Genomic DNA, 20,779 nt, shown 5'->3' on the forward strand with positions numbered 1-20,779 from the left:
AGCTATACCTGAGCTAATCACTGTACTGGAGTCCATCATTGCAGACGACTTTGAGTAAAACTAAACCCCACCCATATCTACTGCCTGGTTTTCCTCAAATAACGCTGATGGGGTAAGCAGTGTTTGGTTCGACTCAAATGTTGTGAATTGGAGCTTTCGACATGGATTTGCCATGACAGAGATGGAGTCTGGCAAATCCATCTGCTTTGCAAGGTTAATGTTCTTATCCACTGCAATTTTGCCCTATTTCTATCAAATACTTTAACCTTGAACATTCCTGCCACTTAGGAAGTCCAACTCAAGTGACTACAAGTGACAATAACTGAAAGGTACCAGGAAGTTCTCTTCCATAATGTTCAGTATCCCATTCATAGAAGATGATGATGTGGTGTAATCTCTCTGTAAAAAAGAGCACTTAGATGGTTGTCACTCTCTACAGTAGGCCCTGTTCAATGTCTTTTTGCTCATTAAATTAATTTAGCCATCATTTCCAGCCATATAGATGCTTGATCATTACACTTAATCACAAAAGTCAATTTAATGTAAAAATGACAAAATTTCAACTGTGAATCAAAATTGTCCTGATTTGATTCAGAAAGAGATTTTCTTTTCACATTAAGATTTTACTGACATTGAAGCTTTGCCTGGGCAGCAGGAGAATTTGGCGAGGACACACAGTATAGTCAGTGACATTCTTTCATGAGGTTTTGATGTTGATGACCAGGAAGCCTCCAGAGGTTCACACGCTGCCGGGATGATTTGTCATCACGACTGTCAGCTCTTGTAAGCAATGGTCACTGAAGAGCGCTTTCAGGATCAGCGACTCAGACCGCAAACCTCCTGCGTACTCACTGCACACATGACCATGAAAGTTAAACATGGACCGTTTTATCTGAGAGAGTGCTGATTAAAATGCCAAACTTTGTAAGTAAGATTTATTCTCAGACATGCACAAAGAAAAGAAGGTATTTTTACTCTGCAGTATTTACTGTAGATGCATTCAGGAGGATTTTTTGCAGTGTAAATATCAGCCTGAATAGAAGAAGTAAAAATAATTAATTTAACAGAACTATGGCTGCACACTGTTTTCATTTTTTCACCTTGAGGCTATGTTTGCAAGCATTTATGATTCACTACATTGTCACAGTGCTGTGCCCTTTCTGCAAGGCCCACACTCTCAGTTGTATCACTGCATCCAGTCAGCAAGCATCAGAATTATTTGAAATGCACAGGATATCTGCTTGCACTGATTTATGTAGTGTTAAAAAAAGCAGGAGAAACAGGAACACACTCTCAAACAGCAGTTGACAGACTCTCACATCACTCTGATGTTTGAATCAGCATCAGCTGGGGAATCCTTACAGAGGTGTCTGATGGTGTCTGTTTTTACAGGGTGTCATGAAATATCAACGATGATCAGAGTTAAAAATGAAATGCTCTTGCAGTCCAATCATGTTGGGTACAAATATCTAAATTCAGTGGTTTTCTATTGAAAGGATTAAATCTGAATGTTGAGCACAACCTCACCACTCACACTGTACGTGTTAAATCTAAATCAGGTAGACACACTGATAATTATCAACTATGTTTCCTTTAAAAATGTGAATGCAAACACTTTTAAAAAATGTTCTTGTTGGCTCTCGCACACTTAAGGCTTTTGCATACTGAGTCCATTTGATCAGTCTACATTTTTCGCACAAAAGAAAAGCAATCTCATGTGAGGCTAATCATATTTTCACACTGATATCAAAACTCTCATCCATTATCATTTTGGAACAGGTAAAATTTTTGGCTTTTTTGCATCAGTGCAAGTCATTTCGATGGGTGATTGACTTAAAAGAGCAGCATCTGTCTTCTCTTGCTTACTCACACTGAACCTCACGTTACACACTGATTTGCCCATGGATTATGTAGATATCAACTCTAGCTCTGCAGATAAAGGCACAAGTTTGTACTCACAGCCACATAGCAGAGAAGGAATTCAAAGTTGCTCTCCATCTCTCCATATTGGCAGAGCTGTAGCGTACAACAGAGATGAAGATCTCCGTCAGGATGGATGGATCCAGTGTGACTTTTGAGGAGTGAACAAGCCACAGGCTCACCCTCATTACTTATTTTCATGTCTATACCCAACAACTTGCCAAAGTCTCAGAATTTTTTTTTTTTTTTTTTTTTTTTTGTTGTTGCTGTGAATAAAAATAAAATGCAATGGACTCAGTGTGCAAGGGTTATGTGCTTTTTTTTTTTTAAATTACAAATCTGGAAAACACATGAAAACTGATTTAGTGTACAAGTCCTTTACTGTTAGTTTGTCCAATAAAGCCAAAATAAAACACCGAAAATATTCTCTTTTGGAGAATCAGCGTGTAGCTCTGCTTTCTTTATGCAAGAATATGCAACAGTATGAACAAATTGTCAAATGTGACACAGTTCTTTGACCTGTCAAGAGCTTCTGATTAGGCTAATAGGCTCTTGTGTGTCCCTTTACTCTCCAATACAAATGGTGAATGGTCAAGCGGATTTTTGGGCTCAGTCCTAAAACACTTCTATTCTTCATACCAATAGATTTTACACAGATGGGCAGGGTGAAGTATGAGGGGAACATGGCCCTTCAAATGGAGATTTTTCAGAGGCACACTCCAAACTAAGTGCTCTGAGAAATCTTCCAGAAAACCTCAAAAATGCTTGGAAAGACAATTAAGATTGATTCAAAAGAAGTGCACAAATAAGAGTAGTTCATGTTCAAACAAGATCTAAAAACTGTGAAAACTAAGAAAATCATCATGCAACTGTTGTACTTTTTATCTGTCATTCTCTCTTTCACAGTCCGCCTGTCATTTCAGCGTGGACACTGCAACTCTCCTCCACCCCAACCACCTCCATTCTATTTCACCAGCATCTAGTCCAGATCCTTGCAGGTCTTCTGCTCATCTCATCCTGCATACTTTTGTCTCCTCCTCTAAGCCACCTCATCGATGCGCTGGTCCAGCTTCTCAGAGCTCTGCTTCCCATTGGATCCTGCATTCCTCATCAACAGTGCCACCAGAGTCCATAGTGGGGTATCCAGTTAATGCCGTCAGCCTCACTACCCCTTCAAGTACACGAAGTCATCATGATGGAATCTATTTGGCAAAAATATTGCATATTTCTCTTTCATAAAAATTTGTGAAATAAATCATTTCGGTAATGTTTCATCTGTTCATGTGAATTCAGTCAGGGACTACTCTGATGATATATTGGGAACTTTAAGGTTCCTTAAGGTTCCCTACATATGTTTCTATTATGCTACTGTTTTAAACTTTAAAATACCTGATTCACTTTGTAATCCTGTTTAGAAGTATCAGCCACATCTTTGAGAATATGTGGGCTGTTATCAGAGTCTTCTTTGATATGTTTGGTCGAGCTTGTGGCCTGTGAACGCCTCCAGATTCTCTTCTCCTGGGGCGTTTGTGTTATTCCAGTATCCAGGCCAGGCATTGATCTGAGCCTGGCAGTGCTATGCTGCTGCTGGCAGGTATCCACAGAGGGTCTGACTGACCTTTGGCCCCTGGGTCACTGCTTCTGGTCTTACTCGGCTGGCTCTAAAAAGAGATGAAACTATCAATCACTCGCCTGGTGGATGCACATCAGAGGGAATGAATAAATCAATACGCAGGAGAAGCTGTCTTTTCCTTGCTCTGGTAGTAAATCATATCCCTGCTGGTATTTTAAATTCTGTGCAGTTCAGGTGTTGTGATTTAGGTTATGTCTTAAGGCTTCTTAGATGTATCTAAACATGAAAATAACATCTGCAGCAGCAGCACATAAAACAAACCTCTCATTAAATATATGACTCACGTGCAGCGAGGGTCTCATCTGAGTGTTTCACATATTTTTTTAATGATTTACGTATGAGACGTGTCAGTTATGTTCTCAGCTCATGCCACAACACAAATCAAATCATGTACATGAATTTTACACCTTTGCAGCTGTGGCGGCTTGCGTAGATAAGTGGAATCAGATCAATGATTCACAGCTGATGCCTCTCAGGTCTGGAGGGAGGGGCGGACGGGGTGGAGCTGCCTGTGAGTAATGGAGGATTAGATTTTGGATAATCCAGGACAGAAGGTGCCAGAAGGTCAGATTACTTCATTCTCAACACCTTTAGGGCAGACTTAACCATTGCTGGGAGTTGGTTAACATCCCCAACCCATATTTGTGTCACCAGGGAATGTATTGGAATCTGAATGAGTTATTTGGGAAAAGACAACTAGAGCAACAGATACTGATATATCAGTAACCTGAACATGTCTGATGTTGCATTGAACAGCAAACACTGTTAGGGTGTGAACCAGGTAGCGATGCACTACGCCCAGTGGCTGTGATTTGAAAAGACTGGCATGTCAGAATTTTTATTGCATCTTCTTTCTAGTATGACACACTGACCTGATTTCAGCTGTATCTCTGTCTCGTCATTTACTAGACTATTCCCTTCACATAAACTTTTTTCTATCCCAGTTTATGTGTTTACATACAGGGAAGCTAGCATAGCCGGCTAACTGGGCTAATTTTCTTTCCTTTTAACCACATTCCCACCTTAAGCTCTGTTTGAAGGCCAATCTATGTTTTCCTCATCTTAATTCATAAAAGGACAAGCTGGCAATTATTTTGTTCTTCTTTTCAGAGCGCTAGGCTGTTAGCTTCACACAGAGCACAAGAGCTAAAAGTATATAGACTGCACACTTTTGTTAGTAGGTATTAATGATGTGTCTTTCATGTACGAGCTGGTCCATAGAGCTGGCTCTTTTACCTGAATTAAAATCCGATTCCCATTTGAGAACACTTTCATATCATTGTTATTTTAATCATTACTTTTTAAAAATATATGTATATTTTGTGTGTCTCTATGTTATTTGATTAATAAGTAGGGATGATTATGTTCTGCATATTACTCTGCCAGAGGCACACTGTGCATTAAGGCCCTGCGTTCAATGGTGTAACATTAATGCTTATATCAGGTGTGTCATGCAGCTGAGCTAGTAAGCACCAACCCACTAGTTGTTAGGTGACCTTACAAAGCAGATGAATTCACCCGTTTCTGTGTTTCTAACTGCCAAACCCATCTTGCAAAGCTTCCGTCTGAACCATTTGGGCCCGGTTAGAAAGTGACGGCACCAATCAGCGGCGAGGGGCAGTACTTCCAGGCGCAGCGGAGTCATGACCTAACCAAACAGTGACAAGAGGTCGGTGCAATTATGGCGGAAGACATTAGCGTGGATGCTGCTAAAGCATCAGTTTTATCAGAACTTGACAGCATTTCTTCATTAAAAGAAGAACAAAGAACCGCACTGAGTTGTTTTCTTTTCTAAAACGACAAAAGTCGTGTACTGACATGTCTACAGACAAGCCATTTGGGAGCCAAAAGAGCAGGCTCTGCTTGCTAAAGACTTCTTGCCAAATGAGCCAGATCACTAAAAACAGCAAGAATACCCATCACTATAGGTAAAGACGTAACGGCGTTGTTAATATCCCGGTATCGTGGTGACAGAAACGCCTCTGTGTTGTTTTGGACATACACAGTTTCAAATGATAGCTCTTTCAGAAAAAGGTGTTTTTAGTGGTGCAGAACGAAGGAAAGTGGGAACTACAGATGCTATCAGCCCTTGTGTACCCGTCATCCTTTGCGTTCCACTCACTGGCTTGATCCCAGATACAAGTGGGAAGGAAGAATCAGTCTATTGGGAGACCTGAGCAACTGAAGTCTTTTAGATCCTGGAGGCTTCAGAGACTTTTAATTCTGAAGTGTGGAGGCATTTCACAGCACAGCATGTAGATACCACCAGACTGCGGTGACACACTAGATCGAGAATACGAGCAACATGAGGAGTCACCTGAATCACCCCCAAAAAATTACACAAAGATTCATGGAGCAGAATCTGACCAGGACTATTGGCAAATGATATTGTTAATGTAAGTTCAAGAGGTGTATTGTAGACGATCTTTTTACTTTTTCGGAAATATGATGTTATTTTCTTCATAGTACTCATGTATTTAGTTTAAGCCCTATCTTCCACATGACAGGTGCAAAACTAAATAGGGTAGGACTTAGCAAAGGGTCTGTAACTTTATCATACCATCTTATCTTCTATATGTATCTTATTTCATACCATTTATTCATTTTGATAACACTCTCTAGTTTATATGGAATCATTCAATAGCTATCTTGTTATGACTGAATTGTGTTTATTTACTCTGTCATATGTAATGTTTATTTGACTAAGACTTCCTTAGAGTTAGTACTAATGAAACAACATTAAACTAAAAAGTCTCAGATTTTCCAGAGCAGAACTGCATCCTAGTCTTCCTCAGTATATCCAGACTTCTGAGTGTTTCTCTGTTTTGTTTCAAAGGTCATTGTTCAGCCAGTGAACTTTTTTTGGATGAACTGATCCGATTCAGGAGTGAACTTTAACAGTTCTACTCTGATGTTTTCCTTTGACTCAGTTTTACTATGTCTCTCTGGTACCGGCCTGGTTCAGTCGCTGCACAGCGAGGCTGAAACTGTTTAACTCCAGCATGAGAGACGACAGCATGGCACCGCTTCATAAACCACAGCTCCTCTTTGATGCTTTGTTTTTATTTGACGGAGGAAAGCCTCATGGGTTGGGCCTTTCTCCGCCTTCACCACCACTACCACCACTACTACCACCACCTTCTCCTTTGACCAAACTGGAATCTGTCTTTCAGCATACGCTGACCGAAGGCAGGGCGAACTCACCACACAGAACTACACTGATGTGTATGAGAGCGTGACTGTATACCTGCTAATCATTAACAGAGTGAGTGGAGGGTCAACTGAAGAAAGCAAAGCCAAAGGGCAGCACTGTACCGGGGCTGCACGTGACTGCGCTCTGCGTGGGAAACATGGAGCTAGCTAACGTGTAATTAGCTGTTACTATTTTCATTCTGCATCGCCCTGAAGCAGCACAGAGATGCTGGTTGTGTGACCCATGCCAGGAAAGTTTGAGGCTCTCATTGAGGCTCCGTAAGTTGCTGTGCTGAACTGAAGAGAGAGAGAGAGGGGGGACAATCCTGACCAGTAAACCTCTCCCTGAAATGATACATTATACTGTGAAGAAAAAAACAATTTTTGAAATAAGCTCATTCAAGAAGCAAGGATGATGGTAATTCCCCCTTAAAGGCAGACACTGTGCAGAAGCAAAGAAAAGCCATGTTGCATTCATAAAACAGATCATGTTTTCACTTTAAAAGGTGAAAAATGTTGGCTGAGAGAGTAGTGATAATTTGTTGTAGGAAGACTACAGTCTACAGTGAGTGGAAAACTGTCCTCCTGAGGGACCTCTCAGTGACTTTGCCGTCAAGAGCTCATTTTCCTCTTCCCTAAATCCTGCTGCACTGAACATCATCCAAACTGCAAGCTAATGCAAACTCCTGGCACAGCTTCAAAGCTGGGCTGGTGTCTGCCTCGTTTCCTCTGCCCCCTTTCCTCTGCTCCTTTGCTTCCTTGCACTTCAGCAGCACTGGAGAAAAAGCTACAAAATAGACGGAACAGAAACTGCTGTCACCTTTAACCCAGATCACTTAGTGGGCAATGCAGTGGGGGAAAAAATCACTTAGTTACACTGGAATATTGCACAATATAAGCAGACACTAACTGTTGCTGTAATGTAAATTTTTACATTTACTGTATTTGAAAGGACTGTAAATATAAAGTTGATATAATCATAAATAAAGGGGGTTGAATTTGCTGTGTTGACAGTGTATATTTTGACACTCAGTATGTACTCATGCATTGCTTTAAAGGGATACTTTGATGCTTTTGAAGTTGGGCTATACTTGACAATAGTATAGAGTGACCATGTGTCCTGAGTGTTTTTAGGCAAAATTTAAATGTCTGTATTTGGACAGCTAAAAATATGGTTGCATCCTTTCAATCATTTATCTCTCATTTATGTGTCTCCTTTTCCCACTCAGGTAATCAGCTGGTATGGATGTCCACTAACTTACTGTAAGTTCTCAGCCAATCCCATTCTGCCTCTCTACCCAACTGTCCTGCTGCTGTCATATTTTAAATGTTTTCCTCTCCTTTGCAGTCAGTCTGTTGTTTCTTTGTGACCGCTGCAACCCCCCTCCACCCCAGCTACCTCCTTTGCATCGCATCAGTGTCCAGGCCCAGCTCCTCCGTGACATCCCGCATCCCTTCATTTCTTCTTCCAAGCACTTGATGGTAATGTTAATAGCAGTTATTCACAGGGTTGCTGAAGTACATCTGCTATTTCTCTCTAGCTTTTTTCTTTGTTAGTCGTGTTACCGTGCTACCGTGTTGTGGCTCTCTCTATGGCACATGGAGGCAGGGATGTTGTTGGAAGGACTTGACAAACTTTTCTCATAGTTCTATCTCATAACACCAGTCATCACTTGTTTACATTTGTGACTGCTGCATCTAACCTCTTATTGGTCCATGTCACTGATGTCACATAACAAATCATAGAAGGCAGGACAAAAACCAAATATCCTAGACTATCTGTCAGAATATGTTCTTGATTGTTTATCAATATGACACAAAAAACAACAAATTTTCAGGGCCAAAACCCTACGGCTTTTTGGTCAGGCTACAGAAAACGTAGTCTGACCTCAGCTTAAGAAACAGCGTGCTCAGGCACTGTACAAAACACCAATAAGGAAAACACCTATAATATATGGTATTTTATTTCAATTATGAAATTGACAAGCACTCATCAATCAACATATTAAAACATCTCTGCCATCAGCGCAAAGTCACATGACAGCTCCTTAAAATAAATACTTTTAAGAGGAAATAATACAGACAGAATATGTGAGGCTCAAACCACAAGTACAAACAAATTATCCAAATGTCCAAGAGACGAAAGGGTCTGAAAATTCCCAAAGTCAACCCCGACTCTCCAACGAAAAGTGTTTGTATAAAACAGCTAAGTATTTTTAAAAATACAGAATCTTACAAAAAGTTTTTTTTTCCATCTTCTTATTTTTTAAATCACTGTAAAATATCAGCTGGTATAATGACAAAAATTTAGGATTTTTCATGTATAATAATGAAAAGACAGAATGTGCTTCTGCATTTTTACATTAGTATTCACAAACATGATGAGTATCATAAAAGTCCTCCACCTATCTGATGGTGCCTTGATGGAGATAGATGTATCGCACAGGGCTGCGTCCCCCATGATGCTCCTCATTGCCAAGATGCAGATAAAAACCAGTGACCATGGTAACAGCAAAGGTGTAGTTGGTTCAGAGACACCCACATATTTGCAGAAACCGTGCCATTCACCATCTTTTCAAACCATCCCCGCCCAGGCTATGTAAAACAATACACTTCACAGCCAAGTGTTCATTGTCTTTATAGGTTATATAACCGACAGCGTTCACATTTGTTGTATATAAAAACATAAAACTTAAAAAAGTATTCTTTTGACAACTTTTAAAAAGGTCCAAAAAAGAGACAACATAGCCATTAACAGGATGGGATTCAAGAATACAGGTTACAGTACAAAAATGTGGTCCAGGTGGTTGCACATGAAGCATGCATGTGTTTATGTTGCCCTGCTCACCCCTAAAACCCTCATGCGAAGACATACTGTATAAAAAGGCCACATGGCTTTTCCTTCACCATTAAATGCGCAAGTACTCTTAACGACTAGCCTCTTTGTCTGCTCATCAGAAGACCGATAAAAGGTGCTTTTTAGTTTTTTTATTCTCCTATTGGTCAACTCCACAAAAGACACAATGCCTCATATGGTCTTTGTGAAGTGTGTTTGGTACATCGCACGCTCCTGAAGTGTCAGGATGGGGTCAAACTATCAACGAACACATAGTCTCAGACAGTTTCTTCAAAGGAGAAATCATCGAGGACACAAAGGAAATAACTCCAGTATTGTTGGTAAAATCCTGACAACTTAAAAAAAGCTTTTTATTGTATCAATAGTTTAACATTTTGAAAATATGATTATTCACTTTAGCTGAAAATTAGATGAGCAGACTGATACCACTCATATATGTCTGCTACAGCTGGAAACACTTTATTACCTTAGCATAAAATGCTCCTTCCAAGTTAACACAACCTCAAACAACCTCTAAAGCTCACTTAGGGCACACTTACACTAGGCATACACAAGTACTTTGAGATATTGACATGACATGTCATCGATAAGACTGTTACTCTAAACCTGTAGTTCTCAACTGGTCTGGCCTCAGGATCCGCTACCACCTTCTTAATGACCTAAATCTTTAACATATACAATCATAACCGAATGTTTTTAATTAGGATGCACAATACTGGATTTTTTTCTAAAATTGATACCGTATATATATTTAACCAGAACTAAGACCTAAAACATCCGTCCTCGAAACACACTTTAAATTCAAGGAACGAGGATGGACAAAGAAAAAGACTTCAGCGGATGGTGGTCTGCTGCTCCTTCCTAAAACCCCACAAACTTATTCATACATATAGCTGATATTTACAGTCAATTTAGGCCAATACTAGCTGATATAAAGCTGATATCATACCTACATGGAAATATAGGCAGAAATTTTTGTATCTGCAAAAATCAATGATTAAATTTTAAAAGCTGATACCTGCCGATAGCAATATCATGCCAATAATATCATGCATCCTTAGTTATTAATGTAAAAAGTGGCAGTTTGGATTTGAGCTGGTGCATCAGATTTTACACACACACAACCAGAGGTGTCAAAAGTATTCACATTCATTACTCAGGTAGAAGTATAGATACTAGGGTTTAAAAAGACTTTTGTAGAAGTTGAAGTATCAACTCATTCTTTTTACTCAAGTAAAAGTATAAAAGTACTGGTTTCAAAACTACTTAAAGTATAAAAGTAAAAGTAATGTAAGGGGGAAAAAATGCCATTAAGGACAAAAGCTTACGCCGTGCCACAGAGGTCTATAGTGCACTACCTCACCTTCCCAAAAAACATTTTATCAAAGGCCATAATGACAATAATGTCATATTAAAATGTTAATGTTGTAAAATTGGGGATGCACTCGTTTCAGCCGCATTTATGCCCATTGAAAATGAATGCATTTTAGTATAATGAAAATTCATTCAAGAACCATATAAGTGTACTACCAACCTCCTCACTGGTGCTTGGTTGGGACATTTCGCTCAAGTTCTCTTGAGTCTCTGCCACGCACGCCTTCGTATTAGGCTACATATGTCTGCTATTTCCTTGCTGGAGAGTGACGTGAGTTGTGTCATGTGTGCAGGTGCGATGGTTCGCATCCAAATCAATAGGGTGTCGGAATGGTATTATGTTTATACTTCTCATCCAACCACAATCAAATTCACTCCATCCGGTAGACGTGATTTATCTGGATAGGTTTTTGAGTTCTTTATTTGTGTTTTTTTGAACGATGACAAGCCGGAATGAAAACAAGCTGAAATGAAATAGCAGTAACAAGGCTATTTTTAAAATGCAAGGAGTAAAAAGTACAGATAATTGCTTGAAAATGCAAGAAGTAAAAAGGAGGCTGAAAAATAATTACTCCAGCAAGTATAGATGCCCAAAATTTCTACTTCAGTAAGGTAACAAAGTATTTGTACTTAGTTACTTGACACTTCTGCACACAACCCATTTTAAAAAGCTGATTTCAGTAGAAACAAATGATTTTACTGCCTGGTTAAATAATGATTTTGGTGGGAATACTTCATGTTTTCATGGGCATATATTGTTCAAGGGGTGAAGTTTTTAAAAACCTGTCTTTTTTGGTTTTACAAGCTATGCATAATTAGGTGCATGGCAGATACGTTTACAAGCCAGCGTGATGTGGCAGTTTATCAGGAGGCATTGCTGCTTCACCCCTTGTCTGTTTCCAGGCTTCATTAAAGTTTGTGTAGGATGTGTCTTTAAAAATGGCCATGACCACAGACTGGCTTCAAATAATCAGTAATCAAATGGCTGGTGTCACTCAGTCTTATCCCATGTTTATGAAACTTAGCGTTGGTTTGTGCAGGACATGGAAGACATACGTCCTGTCATGAACAGCTAATAGCCAGCTAATCCCAATTATCAACTCCCAGATTCCACAGCCAATCACAGCTCTTTGTCTCACCACAGCGGTGTATTTGAATAAGATGTACTTCTCACTAATATTTGCTTGCATCAGTGTTGACGCGCCACACTGGTGCTGCTGGCAGAGTTAACTTCTTCCACCCCAGCCTCCTCCTTTATAGCATAAAGCTTACTGTACCCTCAAAGTCATGCTACTATGGATTAATTACTTTTGAACCAATGTTATTGTATTCAACACATATTGTCCTAGAGTATTGATCCATATGAAGGATTCTAGCCATGCGCCCTCTAAAAACCAAAGTGTGCTGCTTGACTAACCAAGGGAGCATATTTTTTTCCATTTTGCAATAAATTGATAATATGTATGCAGAGAGTGAATTAGAGCTAATGCTTCTAACAGATGGCACCCGTATGGCTCACTAGTCAATCTTAAATGTGTCTCATTTGGAGGTTAAAATGGATTGATTGAAATTTAAATTTGCTCATCTATAGGGGGCCTTTTAGTGGTAGTAGCTGCCAAGACAGAGAGAAACAAAAAACTGCTGTTTTTCGCTTCAGTTTTTGTACTAAGTGGTTTTATAAGTGAGCTTAAAAAGTTTTTTAGCGGAAGTGCGAACAATAAGCTAGTTTAAGCCTCACAACCATCAGACACACATGAGAGTGGTATTGATCTCCTCATCCAAAATGTCAGAACTACTCCTTCACGAAACACAAAATTGATTGAAGCTGCAAGTTTCTTGCTCAAAAAAATTGATCGGTGTTTGTGTGTAGACAAACATCACAAGTAGTCTCTCACCGAGGGCTCTGTGTTTGCAGAGGGATCAGCGGGTGTTTTCAGTATGAGCATGTAAACAAAAGGCAGTTGGGCTTGAGCTTGAGTCTGCTGAGCTCCCTCTTCTTTCGAACACCCAAAATGGGGCGTCTCTAACCAGCTTCTAACTCTCTAAGTGCAGAGGCTTAGCAAAGCCCTTCACCCTTATTTTTATATCTTCTCCATAATCTTCAGCATCTATACTGTGGAAATAACAACAAAAATATAACTTAGGATAAACTCTCTAGGCACTGTTTGATTTCCAAGGCTTTTTAGTTGCAGACTGTGATAAAAGGTCAGCAAACAGATAAAAAACATAAAAAAGAAAGACTAGAGAGTGATGGCTCTGCAGACCAAACACTTTCTCCTCTGTGATATATCAAGGTCCTCCGAGTCAGCTCACACAGCCAAACAGACTCGCCTCAAGCTCTGTGGTGGAGAGGCTGCAAGGGCAGAAAGTATCTAAAGGGTAAGTGTGTAGAAGTTCTCAGGGTTGGGTGTCATTTCCAGTCTCAAAAAGGAAAAAAAAGCTTGCATCTTAAGACATGATCTTCTGGGGGATTTCTATAGATGCCTTGATGAAGATGCAGTTGTCTCGGATGTAATTCCTCTTCTTGATCTCCTCGTGAGAGATGAACTTGGGGTAGCCGAAGCCCAGGGTGCTCTCGTCCAGCGAGTTACGGCTGCTGCTAGGCTTCTGGAAGTTCTTCCAGTTCGGGTCAGGATTGAAGGTCTCGGTGATGTGCTGTGGTTTGGAAAGAGATGGGTCGCTCTGATCCAGGATGGAGAAGGTGACCTTGTAGGAGAAGGGCCACTCCAGAAGGTTGTCGTACTCGCCGGGCAGCACACGGATATAGACAGAGAGGTGGGATCCCTCGCCGCTGCCGTTCCCGTTCAGGAAAGCCGACACCTGTAGCTTGTAACCGTAGCGGTGGGTGTAGAAGGGCGGGCTGAAGAACTCATGGTTGCTGCGGAGTTTGGCCTCCTGCAGTTTGCGTGAGTAGTCATTGAGCTTCCAGATGAGGATCCCGTCGTGACTGACCGACAGCTCTTCCATCTCTCTCCGCAGCTCCAGGATCTCCTGCCGCTGACGCCCTACCAGGTTGCACATCATCGTCAGGTGGGACTTTGTGGTGTCTTCAAGGTGACGGCCGATAGCCAATTTGGGGCACTGCCGAAAGAAAGCATAGAGATTAGATCTGAAGAAGCTGTTAAATAGCCAAGGTTCAACATGGTTCAACATACATAACTTTTTATCTATTGCAACTTTGTCTGCTACATTTCTGCCACGTTATTGCTAACATAGTATTGAAAAATGTCACTACGATGCAGTAGTTCCCAAACTTTTTCTGCTAGGCTCCATTTGGTAGTAGAAATACTTTGAAGCACCTCCCATCCATCACTATACACATCAAAACATAAATATACAAATACAGTGTCTATAAAAAATATTCACCCCTTTAGATGTTTTCCCCTTTCATTGATTTTATAAATCAGTACTGCTCAGTATAATTTAGCTTTTTTGACAAAAGACAAAAACATCTTTAATGTCAAAGTCTTGGCCGGCTGCCGAGAAGCATCCCCACAGCATGATGCTGCAACCACAGTGCTTCACAGTGGGGATGGTGTGTTTGTGGTCATGTGCAGTGTTTGATGTCTGCCAAACACAGCTTCTGATGGCCAAAAAGCACCACTGTGTTCTCATCAGACCAAAGAATTTTCTTCTACTGACCACTGATGCTCCCTCATCCCTTTTGGTGAACTCTAGCTGAGGGCAACTTCAACAGTTGTTGAATGCAGAGTCTCTCCTCAGCTGCAGAAGCTTGTAACTCCTTCAGAGTAGTCATAGGTGTCTTGGTGGTCCCTCTCTCACTAGGTCTCCTTCTGGCACAGTCACTCAGTTAGTGAGGACAGCCTCATCTTGGTAGATTTACACATATTCCTTCCATTTCCTGATGAGGGATTTAACTGAACTCTGGGGGATTTTCAGTGGATATTTTCTGCATCCATCCCCTGACTTATACTTTTCAATAACCTTTTTCTGAGTTGCTTCCGTTGTTCTTTTGTCTACATGGTGTAATGGTAGCCAGGAATACTGATTAACCAATGACCAGCTAGTGACCAGTTCCCTAGCAAGTTTCTGTGAGACGGAAGGTGGGTGAAACTGCTTGAAACAAGATATAATCTATTTCAGGAGGCCAAATTCAGCCCAAGTCAAAAGGAATGCGGAGTCTACGAGTGACACATAAGCTACATTTAAGGAGTAAGGATTCAGTGTGAAGGCTGTGAACAGAGAGCTGAGAACAACAAACCCAGGGGATGTTTGACCTTGCTCTCTTATTAGGAATGTTTAACTCTACAATATACTTACATAGGCTGCATGAATTTTGCTGGATTAATATTAAGACTGTTGCAAATCAAGCTTTTAGGAGATCTAAACTTTAGTCTAATAATGTTTTAGAGGAATAAAGAGCAAGTTTCAGTGATCAAAACAGCACAGACAGCCTAGTGCAGTCTTAAAATTTAACATGGATTTTCTTCTTCGGCCAAGATGGGAATATTGTAGGACATCATGTCTGCCTGTGCTTGCACTTATAGAGGCGGATTCTAATTGGAAAGCTTTACTACATCAACAGAACATCTTTTTCTGAGTCAAACACTGATCATTTAAAAAAAGAATTGGATCATTATCACTGCTCCTGCCTTTGAGCATCCCATCTTGTTACATATTAAGCTTTTTCTGGAGACTGAGTATGATGCACATTTGCCACTGTTCCTGGAGCATCTCCACATCAAAAATTGACGTCAGCATCAGAAATAGACCGATTTGCGTGGACAGAGTATAGAAGCGTTGCTCTCATTAAAATAGACCCTATGGGCTCAGTGCTGTATGTTCCAAAGACGAAGACTATTCCTTTGGACACAGCAGGCAAAAATATGAAGTCTATATAATGAAAGAAAAGCTAAGACAAACAAACTTGCTAGTTAATTATCATATACCAACAGTTCCTCCGGAGGCTGAAGTAATACTCTAAAGGTGAAGTGATGCTGGTCAGCCTTACCCTGTGTTTGCAGCCGGCTTCTTTGAAGGGGCAGAGAACAAGCGCACTGCCGCAGTTGTCCTTCACATGGTTAGCCAGGTCCTCTCGAGCAATGTTAGGTGTGCCGCACTGGTTTGGGCACTGGACAGGAAAACGTGGGCAGTGGTACTGGTGATTCTGTAGAGAAGAGGGGCACAGTGTCACTCACATAAATTTCATAAATTTATGGTTATAAAGACAAAACTGTCCTTGATAATTCATAAAAAGGCAAATGGTATCAAAATAAGGTGGCAAAGACAGACCAACAGAATAAAAATGCATACTGAAGAATTGTAAGAAGAATTGAACAACTGAAAAATTGTATCAGCAGGTAAAAAGTACTCTCTTATTTCCGTACGTAGATTAAACGGCATGTACATGAAATGATTGTTAAAAACATTATAAGTGCTGTAGATGCTGTGTGTAAGTTTGTGATATTAAGTTTCAAACTAAACTTCAGCCTGTTTATAGAGGCAGGTGTTTCCACATGAAAGCCCTGAGAGCAAACAGCAGCTCACACCATCATCCAGCTGCTACACAACACTGACACCATGAAGGCAGGTTCCTGCAGCTACAGCGGCTCTACTGAGCCTTAAAACCCTCCATGAGTCCCATGCGGGTTGGATGACAGGTACATCTAAGTGACAGGAGTCACATTTTCAGTATAAACACATCTTGGCACTTACCTGGCTTGATCCTGCCAAAAATAACTACATTTGAGACTGATTCGAACAGATAGTGATGGGACACTGACCTGGATTGTGTCAAAGACAAACTCCTTGCCGCAGTACTTGCAGGGCTGCGTGCGTTTGGGGCACTCGGCCATGCTGTGCTGGGACAGAAGACGACGCATCATCCTCGCCCCGCACTTGTTCTCACAGTAAACGCTCTCCTGGGGGCACACGCCCTGGTGGTTCTGGGACAGGAGGGGGTAGGATGAATGTAAGTCAGTTTGTAAACTGCAGTTTTCATTGCCGAAGACAGAAAAAATCTAGGGATGGGCTATTAATAATGCTTCTTCATGATTTCTATCTAAAACATGTCAGTGAAATCAAGTGATCAGGAAATGTCAAGTTTATTGACTGGTGGTTGGTGTTTCTCATGCTGCAGTGCACTGATCAGCTGTTAGGTCTATAGTGGATCTACTCAACATGGATTTTGCTGAGTGGACTTTGAATCAAAATGTGAATATTAATTTATTTTCATCCCAGTTTGACATTGTATTAAGCTACAAATGTTTAAGGTCTGTCTGATACAGTTTAGTATGGCTATTAAGTCTGTTGTCTAATACAACCCCACTTCAAAATTACCAAACTATCTCTTTAATAACTGCATATTATTTATATCAACATTGCCTTTCTTTCTTTAAAAAAACTGTATACTTTATCAACATAGCCTTTCTCCAGTGTCATTTTTAGTCTTGAATGTTATTGAAGGATATAATTATGTAAACATGACTGTGTAATTCCAGTGTGGAAGCCAAAAGGTGGATGAACTCCCCTGTAGCTGTGTGCAGAGGGGGACATGTGGTCCAGAGTAAACAGAGGAGGGGCGGTGTGGTGAAAAGGTGTTAGTGAGAAGACTCTAAAGCACTTCAGCACGCTTACAGGGGAAACATTTTGAGCATAAAAGACCCAGTTAAAACTCCTTTCCTTCTACCAACACACGTGTTATTTCAAAACAGACCAACCCTCTCTGACTGGAGGGACACATGTGCATGAGTCCCTCCTGCTGATTTTCTCAATGCCTTCTTTCATATAAATGTGGAAACTGTGCGGTGTCACTTGAGGTTGTTTACGTCAAACTCATGCTACGTCTGAACTGGAAAAAAAGGGAATAAAAACAGGTTTGGGGCCTGTGTTTACCTCGTAGGCTTCACCGGTGAACTCGCTGCCACAAAACTCGCACTTGACCTTGCGCTTGGGGCAGTCATGCTGCAGGTGGTCAGGCAAGTCGCGGCGCGTCAGCTTGACGGAGCAGCGGTTGGGGCAGGGTATCACATTGAAGGCGCAGGTGGAGAAGTGACCCTGAGGGAGACACAACAACAACATCAAACTCACTTACACACACACCCTAAGTTTGGGCGTTTAGCCAGGAAGCTGCCAAAAAACGAGAGGACATGGGGGAGGTAGGGCAGCAGTGGGTATCATGGATAAGACAAGTGCATGTTTAATCAGGAAGCAGAGGTAGAACTAAAGAGGGAGGGGGATCATCTCACCTGCAGCTGCTTCATCTGACCAGTCCAGCGGCAGCCTTCCTCACTGTGGATGCAGCGGATTGGCAGTGCCAGGATCTGCTGCTCCAGCTCTGGGTCTGGATAGATCTGAAGGAAAGAAGAAGACAGGGTTAAAACTAGATAAAAGAAGCCACTGTTATATACTCCTTCAAACTCAGACAGCAGAAAACATGGACGTAATCTCAGGGATGTCACCAGGTGGATTCTGTAGAGCAGTTTTGAAGCCCAGTGTTACTTTACATCAGTGCTACTTTACACTAACTTTCAGTCAGCCAAAAAACAATGTGAATATTTTTAAGAATTCTCTCAGAAACTTCAGGAAATTTGCAGGGATTTAAGAAAGAAAAACTTCCAACAAATTTCTTACCAACTGAAGACCCTCAACAACTTTCCAACATACAGCCAAAAATATATGCTCTAAAACAGGACCTTCAGCTGATTTGTGGACATCATTTATTGTGATAACTACTTCCTGTTCATAGACAGCTGTTGTTATTTTTTAACATCAGTACTGGCATCAGCCTTGGTTTTTTTAATCAGTGCATCTCTATTTCTTTTCCAATTGTGAAAACATGCATTAGACTACACAAAGAGGCCTTCACAAATTCGATGCGCTACGTTAGTTCAGGTAGGCCACATTCGAGCGCCACCATATATTTGGGATCAGCTGATCTCTCACAAGCACTCATCAGCTGATGTCCAGCTGATTTGTTCTAAGCACGCTATTGGCGAATGTACTCATGCTGCCATATTTAAACTGCTCCAGCCTGGCTTCTCTGCTGCTCCCTCTGCAAACTGCATTTGGCAACCCTCCTCCACCCCAGCTCCTCCTCTATACTAGATCTGACTTAATCAATGTCATTCTGTTGTCACTGATGTCTGCTCTGCTCTGTATTCATTGCTGTTTCTCTCCTTGCCTCAGGCTTTCCTTGCAGGCTCAGGAAGAACAAGAATGTGTGCTGTTCCTACTTGATACTTTCCACTAAGGCTTGAGGAAGGGCGGCGACATCCCAGAACAGCCACACCACCAAATATAAGACATAGCAATAAGAGCAAAGTTAATAACTGCTAATAAAGAGAATCATTTATAATCGCAAATCATGTGTCTTTCTTGATGAAGTGGTCCTCACTGAATTATGTTTTTGACATCTTATCTGGATAAAAGTAACCAGCAAATAGGTTTACGTTTTAAACCCTAACACCAGTGTATGCTAACATTAGTATTAGCCCTTTCAGTGCTCCCGTTTTAAACGAGACCCTGCTATGTAAAATGATATTTAAAGCTTAATAGAAGTGTTTTCAGGTTGCTAACACTGCCATTTCAAGCTTCCTATGCTTTCCGTTAACAAAATGTGCAAATAAATAATATGTTCATTATGCTGTCCAGACATTGTAACATGAAATGCAAAATGTTCTGTGTTAAAATGTTGTTTTTTCTTCTTCAGACAAGCAAAATTGCTTTTCTACATGTGAACACTTGTTCAACAGAAAAAAAAGCATTTTGTAACTACATGGTCCCTGTATAGCCAGGATATAAAGGATAGTATTTAAGTGATTTCCAGGCCAGGACATCCTCTCTGGCATATTTATCATAAATTTTAAGGAAGCTAATAAAGAACTTAATTGGCGTTATGAGATTACATTTAAAGCTTTGTCATCCGCCTCTTTTCCTCTCCAGACAACTGTCATTTTAAAAAGAGCAATAAAAGCATCTCAAGCATAGCTAATCAGTGCTACTTGAACCTACAGAGGATGACAAAAAGGGCAGATCAGAGCTGAAAAACTATATAAATACAGACAAGTTTTAGGCATGTACGGTGCTGAGGATTTATCTCAGGGTCCAATATGCCACAACCTGGAGCTAGAGAGTGAGGGAAGGGCAGCCAGAGTCAAGGTGAACACATGACAACACATATGTGCATCGAGCTTGACCTTGCAACCAAAGTCAAGATGGACGGCACCTCTTTTTTCTGGGCCGTTTCACCCCTAAAGATATGCCCTGAGACTGCAAGGTGTTTTGGGGTCCTTGGGACATCCACAGCACGGCCAGGGGGTCATGGCAATCTTACATGCCTAAAAGTTCTGCACAGTACTGCATGTTAAAAGTCAGTCCCTCTCATTACAGAAACTTCTCATATCTCTATTCATGAGGTAGTTTTCTAAGAAGTGTACTATCCTTCACAAGATTTTTCTTAAGGGCAGGAATATGTTGGTCTCAACTAAAGACTAAATTTGTTGAGCTGAAGGAATCAACTTCTTTTACATGCTTTAAAGCCAAACTGTTGAGACAGAGTAAGAAAACTGCAGTATGCGGCCGATGCTGCCACTGCAGTCGTATTGACTTCATTTACAGCTTTACAAGACCTTTGAGAAAAGGACAGAGACGAAGGAAAAGATTTATTCTTCCTCAGTCACTGAGCATCAGGGATGAGTCAGTTTTTGCTCCAAACACCCCAAATCCTTCCCTACAGTTTTACAGTGCTGCTCTGCATCTCCATTCCCCTCATGCTGTCACACTAACAGAACATTGGTCAAGCAAGAAAAGCCACTTCCACAAAATGTCACAACAGCCCTCTA

The 20,779-nt window shown here is 40.9% G+C and overlaps 1 protein-coding gene and 1 long non-coding RNA gene across 2 annotated transcripts in view; one reads left to right on the plus strand and one right to left on the minus strand.

Moving 5' to 3' along the window:
- Window positions 1–4,042: 4,042 nt before the first annotated feature.
- On the plus strand, window positions 4,043–19,275 carry LOC121524639. The gene is made up of 4 exons (XR_005993160.1): window positions 4,043–4,117; window positions 7,975–8,008; window positions 8,094–8,227; window positions 19,125–19,275. It is a non-coding gene; the product is annotated as an uncharacterized LOC121524639 (long non-coding RNA).
- traf4a (tnf receptor-associated factor 4a) overlaps window positions 11,533–20,779 on the minus strand; it is a 59,218-nt gene continuing 49,971 nt past the window's right edge. Inside the window, exons 3-7 of the mRNA XM_041810056.1 lie at window positions 18,185–18,289; window positions 17,832–17,993; window positions 16,721–16,882; window positions 15,949–16,104; window positions 11,533–14,057 (exon numbers count right to left, since the gene is read on the minus strand). Of these exons, the coding sequence (XP_041665990.1) occupies window positions 13,425–14,057; window positions 15,949–16,104; window positions 16,721–16,882; window positions 17,832–17,993; window positions 18,185–18,289 (1,218 nt within the window). The 3' untranslated portion in view covers window positions 11,533–13,424. The remainder of the gene's footprint in view (window positions 14,058–15,948; window positions 16,105–16,720; window positions 16,883–17,831; window positions 17,994–18,184; window positions 18,290–20,779) is intronic.

Source organism: Cheilinus undulatus, linkage group 2 (assembly GCF_018320785.1).
Source record: "Cheilinus undulatus linkage group 2, ASM1832078v1, whole genome shotgun sequence".
Taxonomy (NCBI): domain Eukaryota; kingdom Metazoa; phylum Chordata; class Actinopteri; order Labriformes; family Labridae; genus Cheilinus; species Cheilinus undulatus.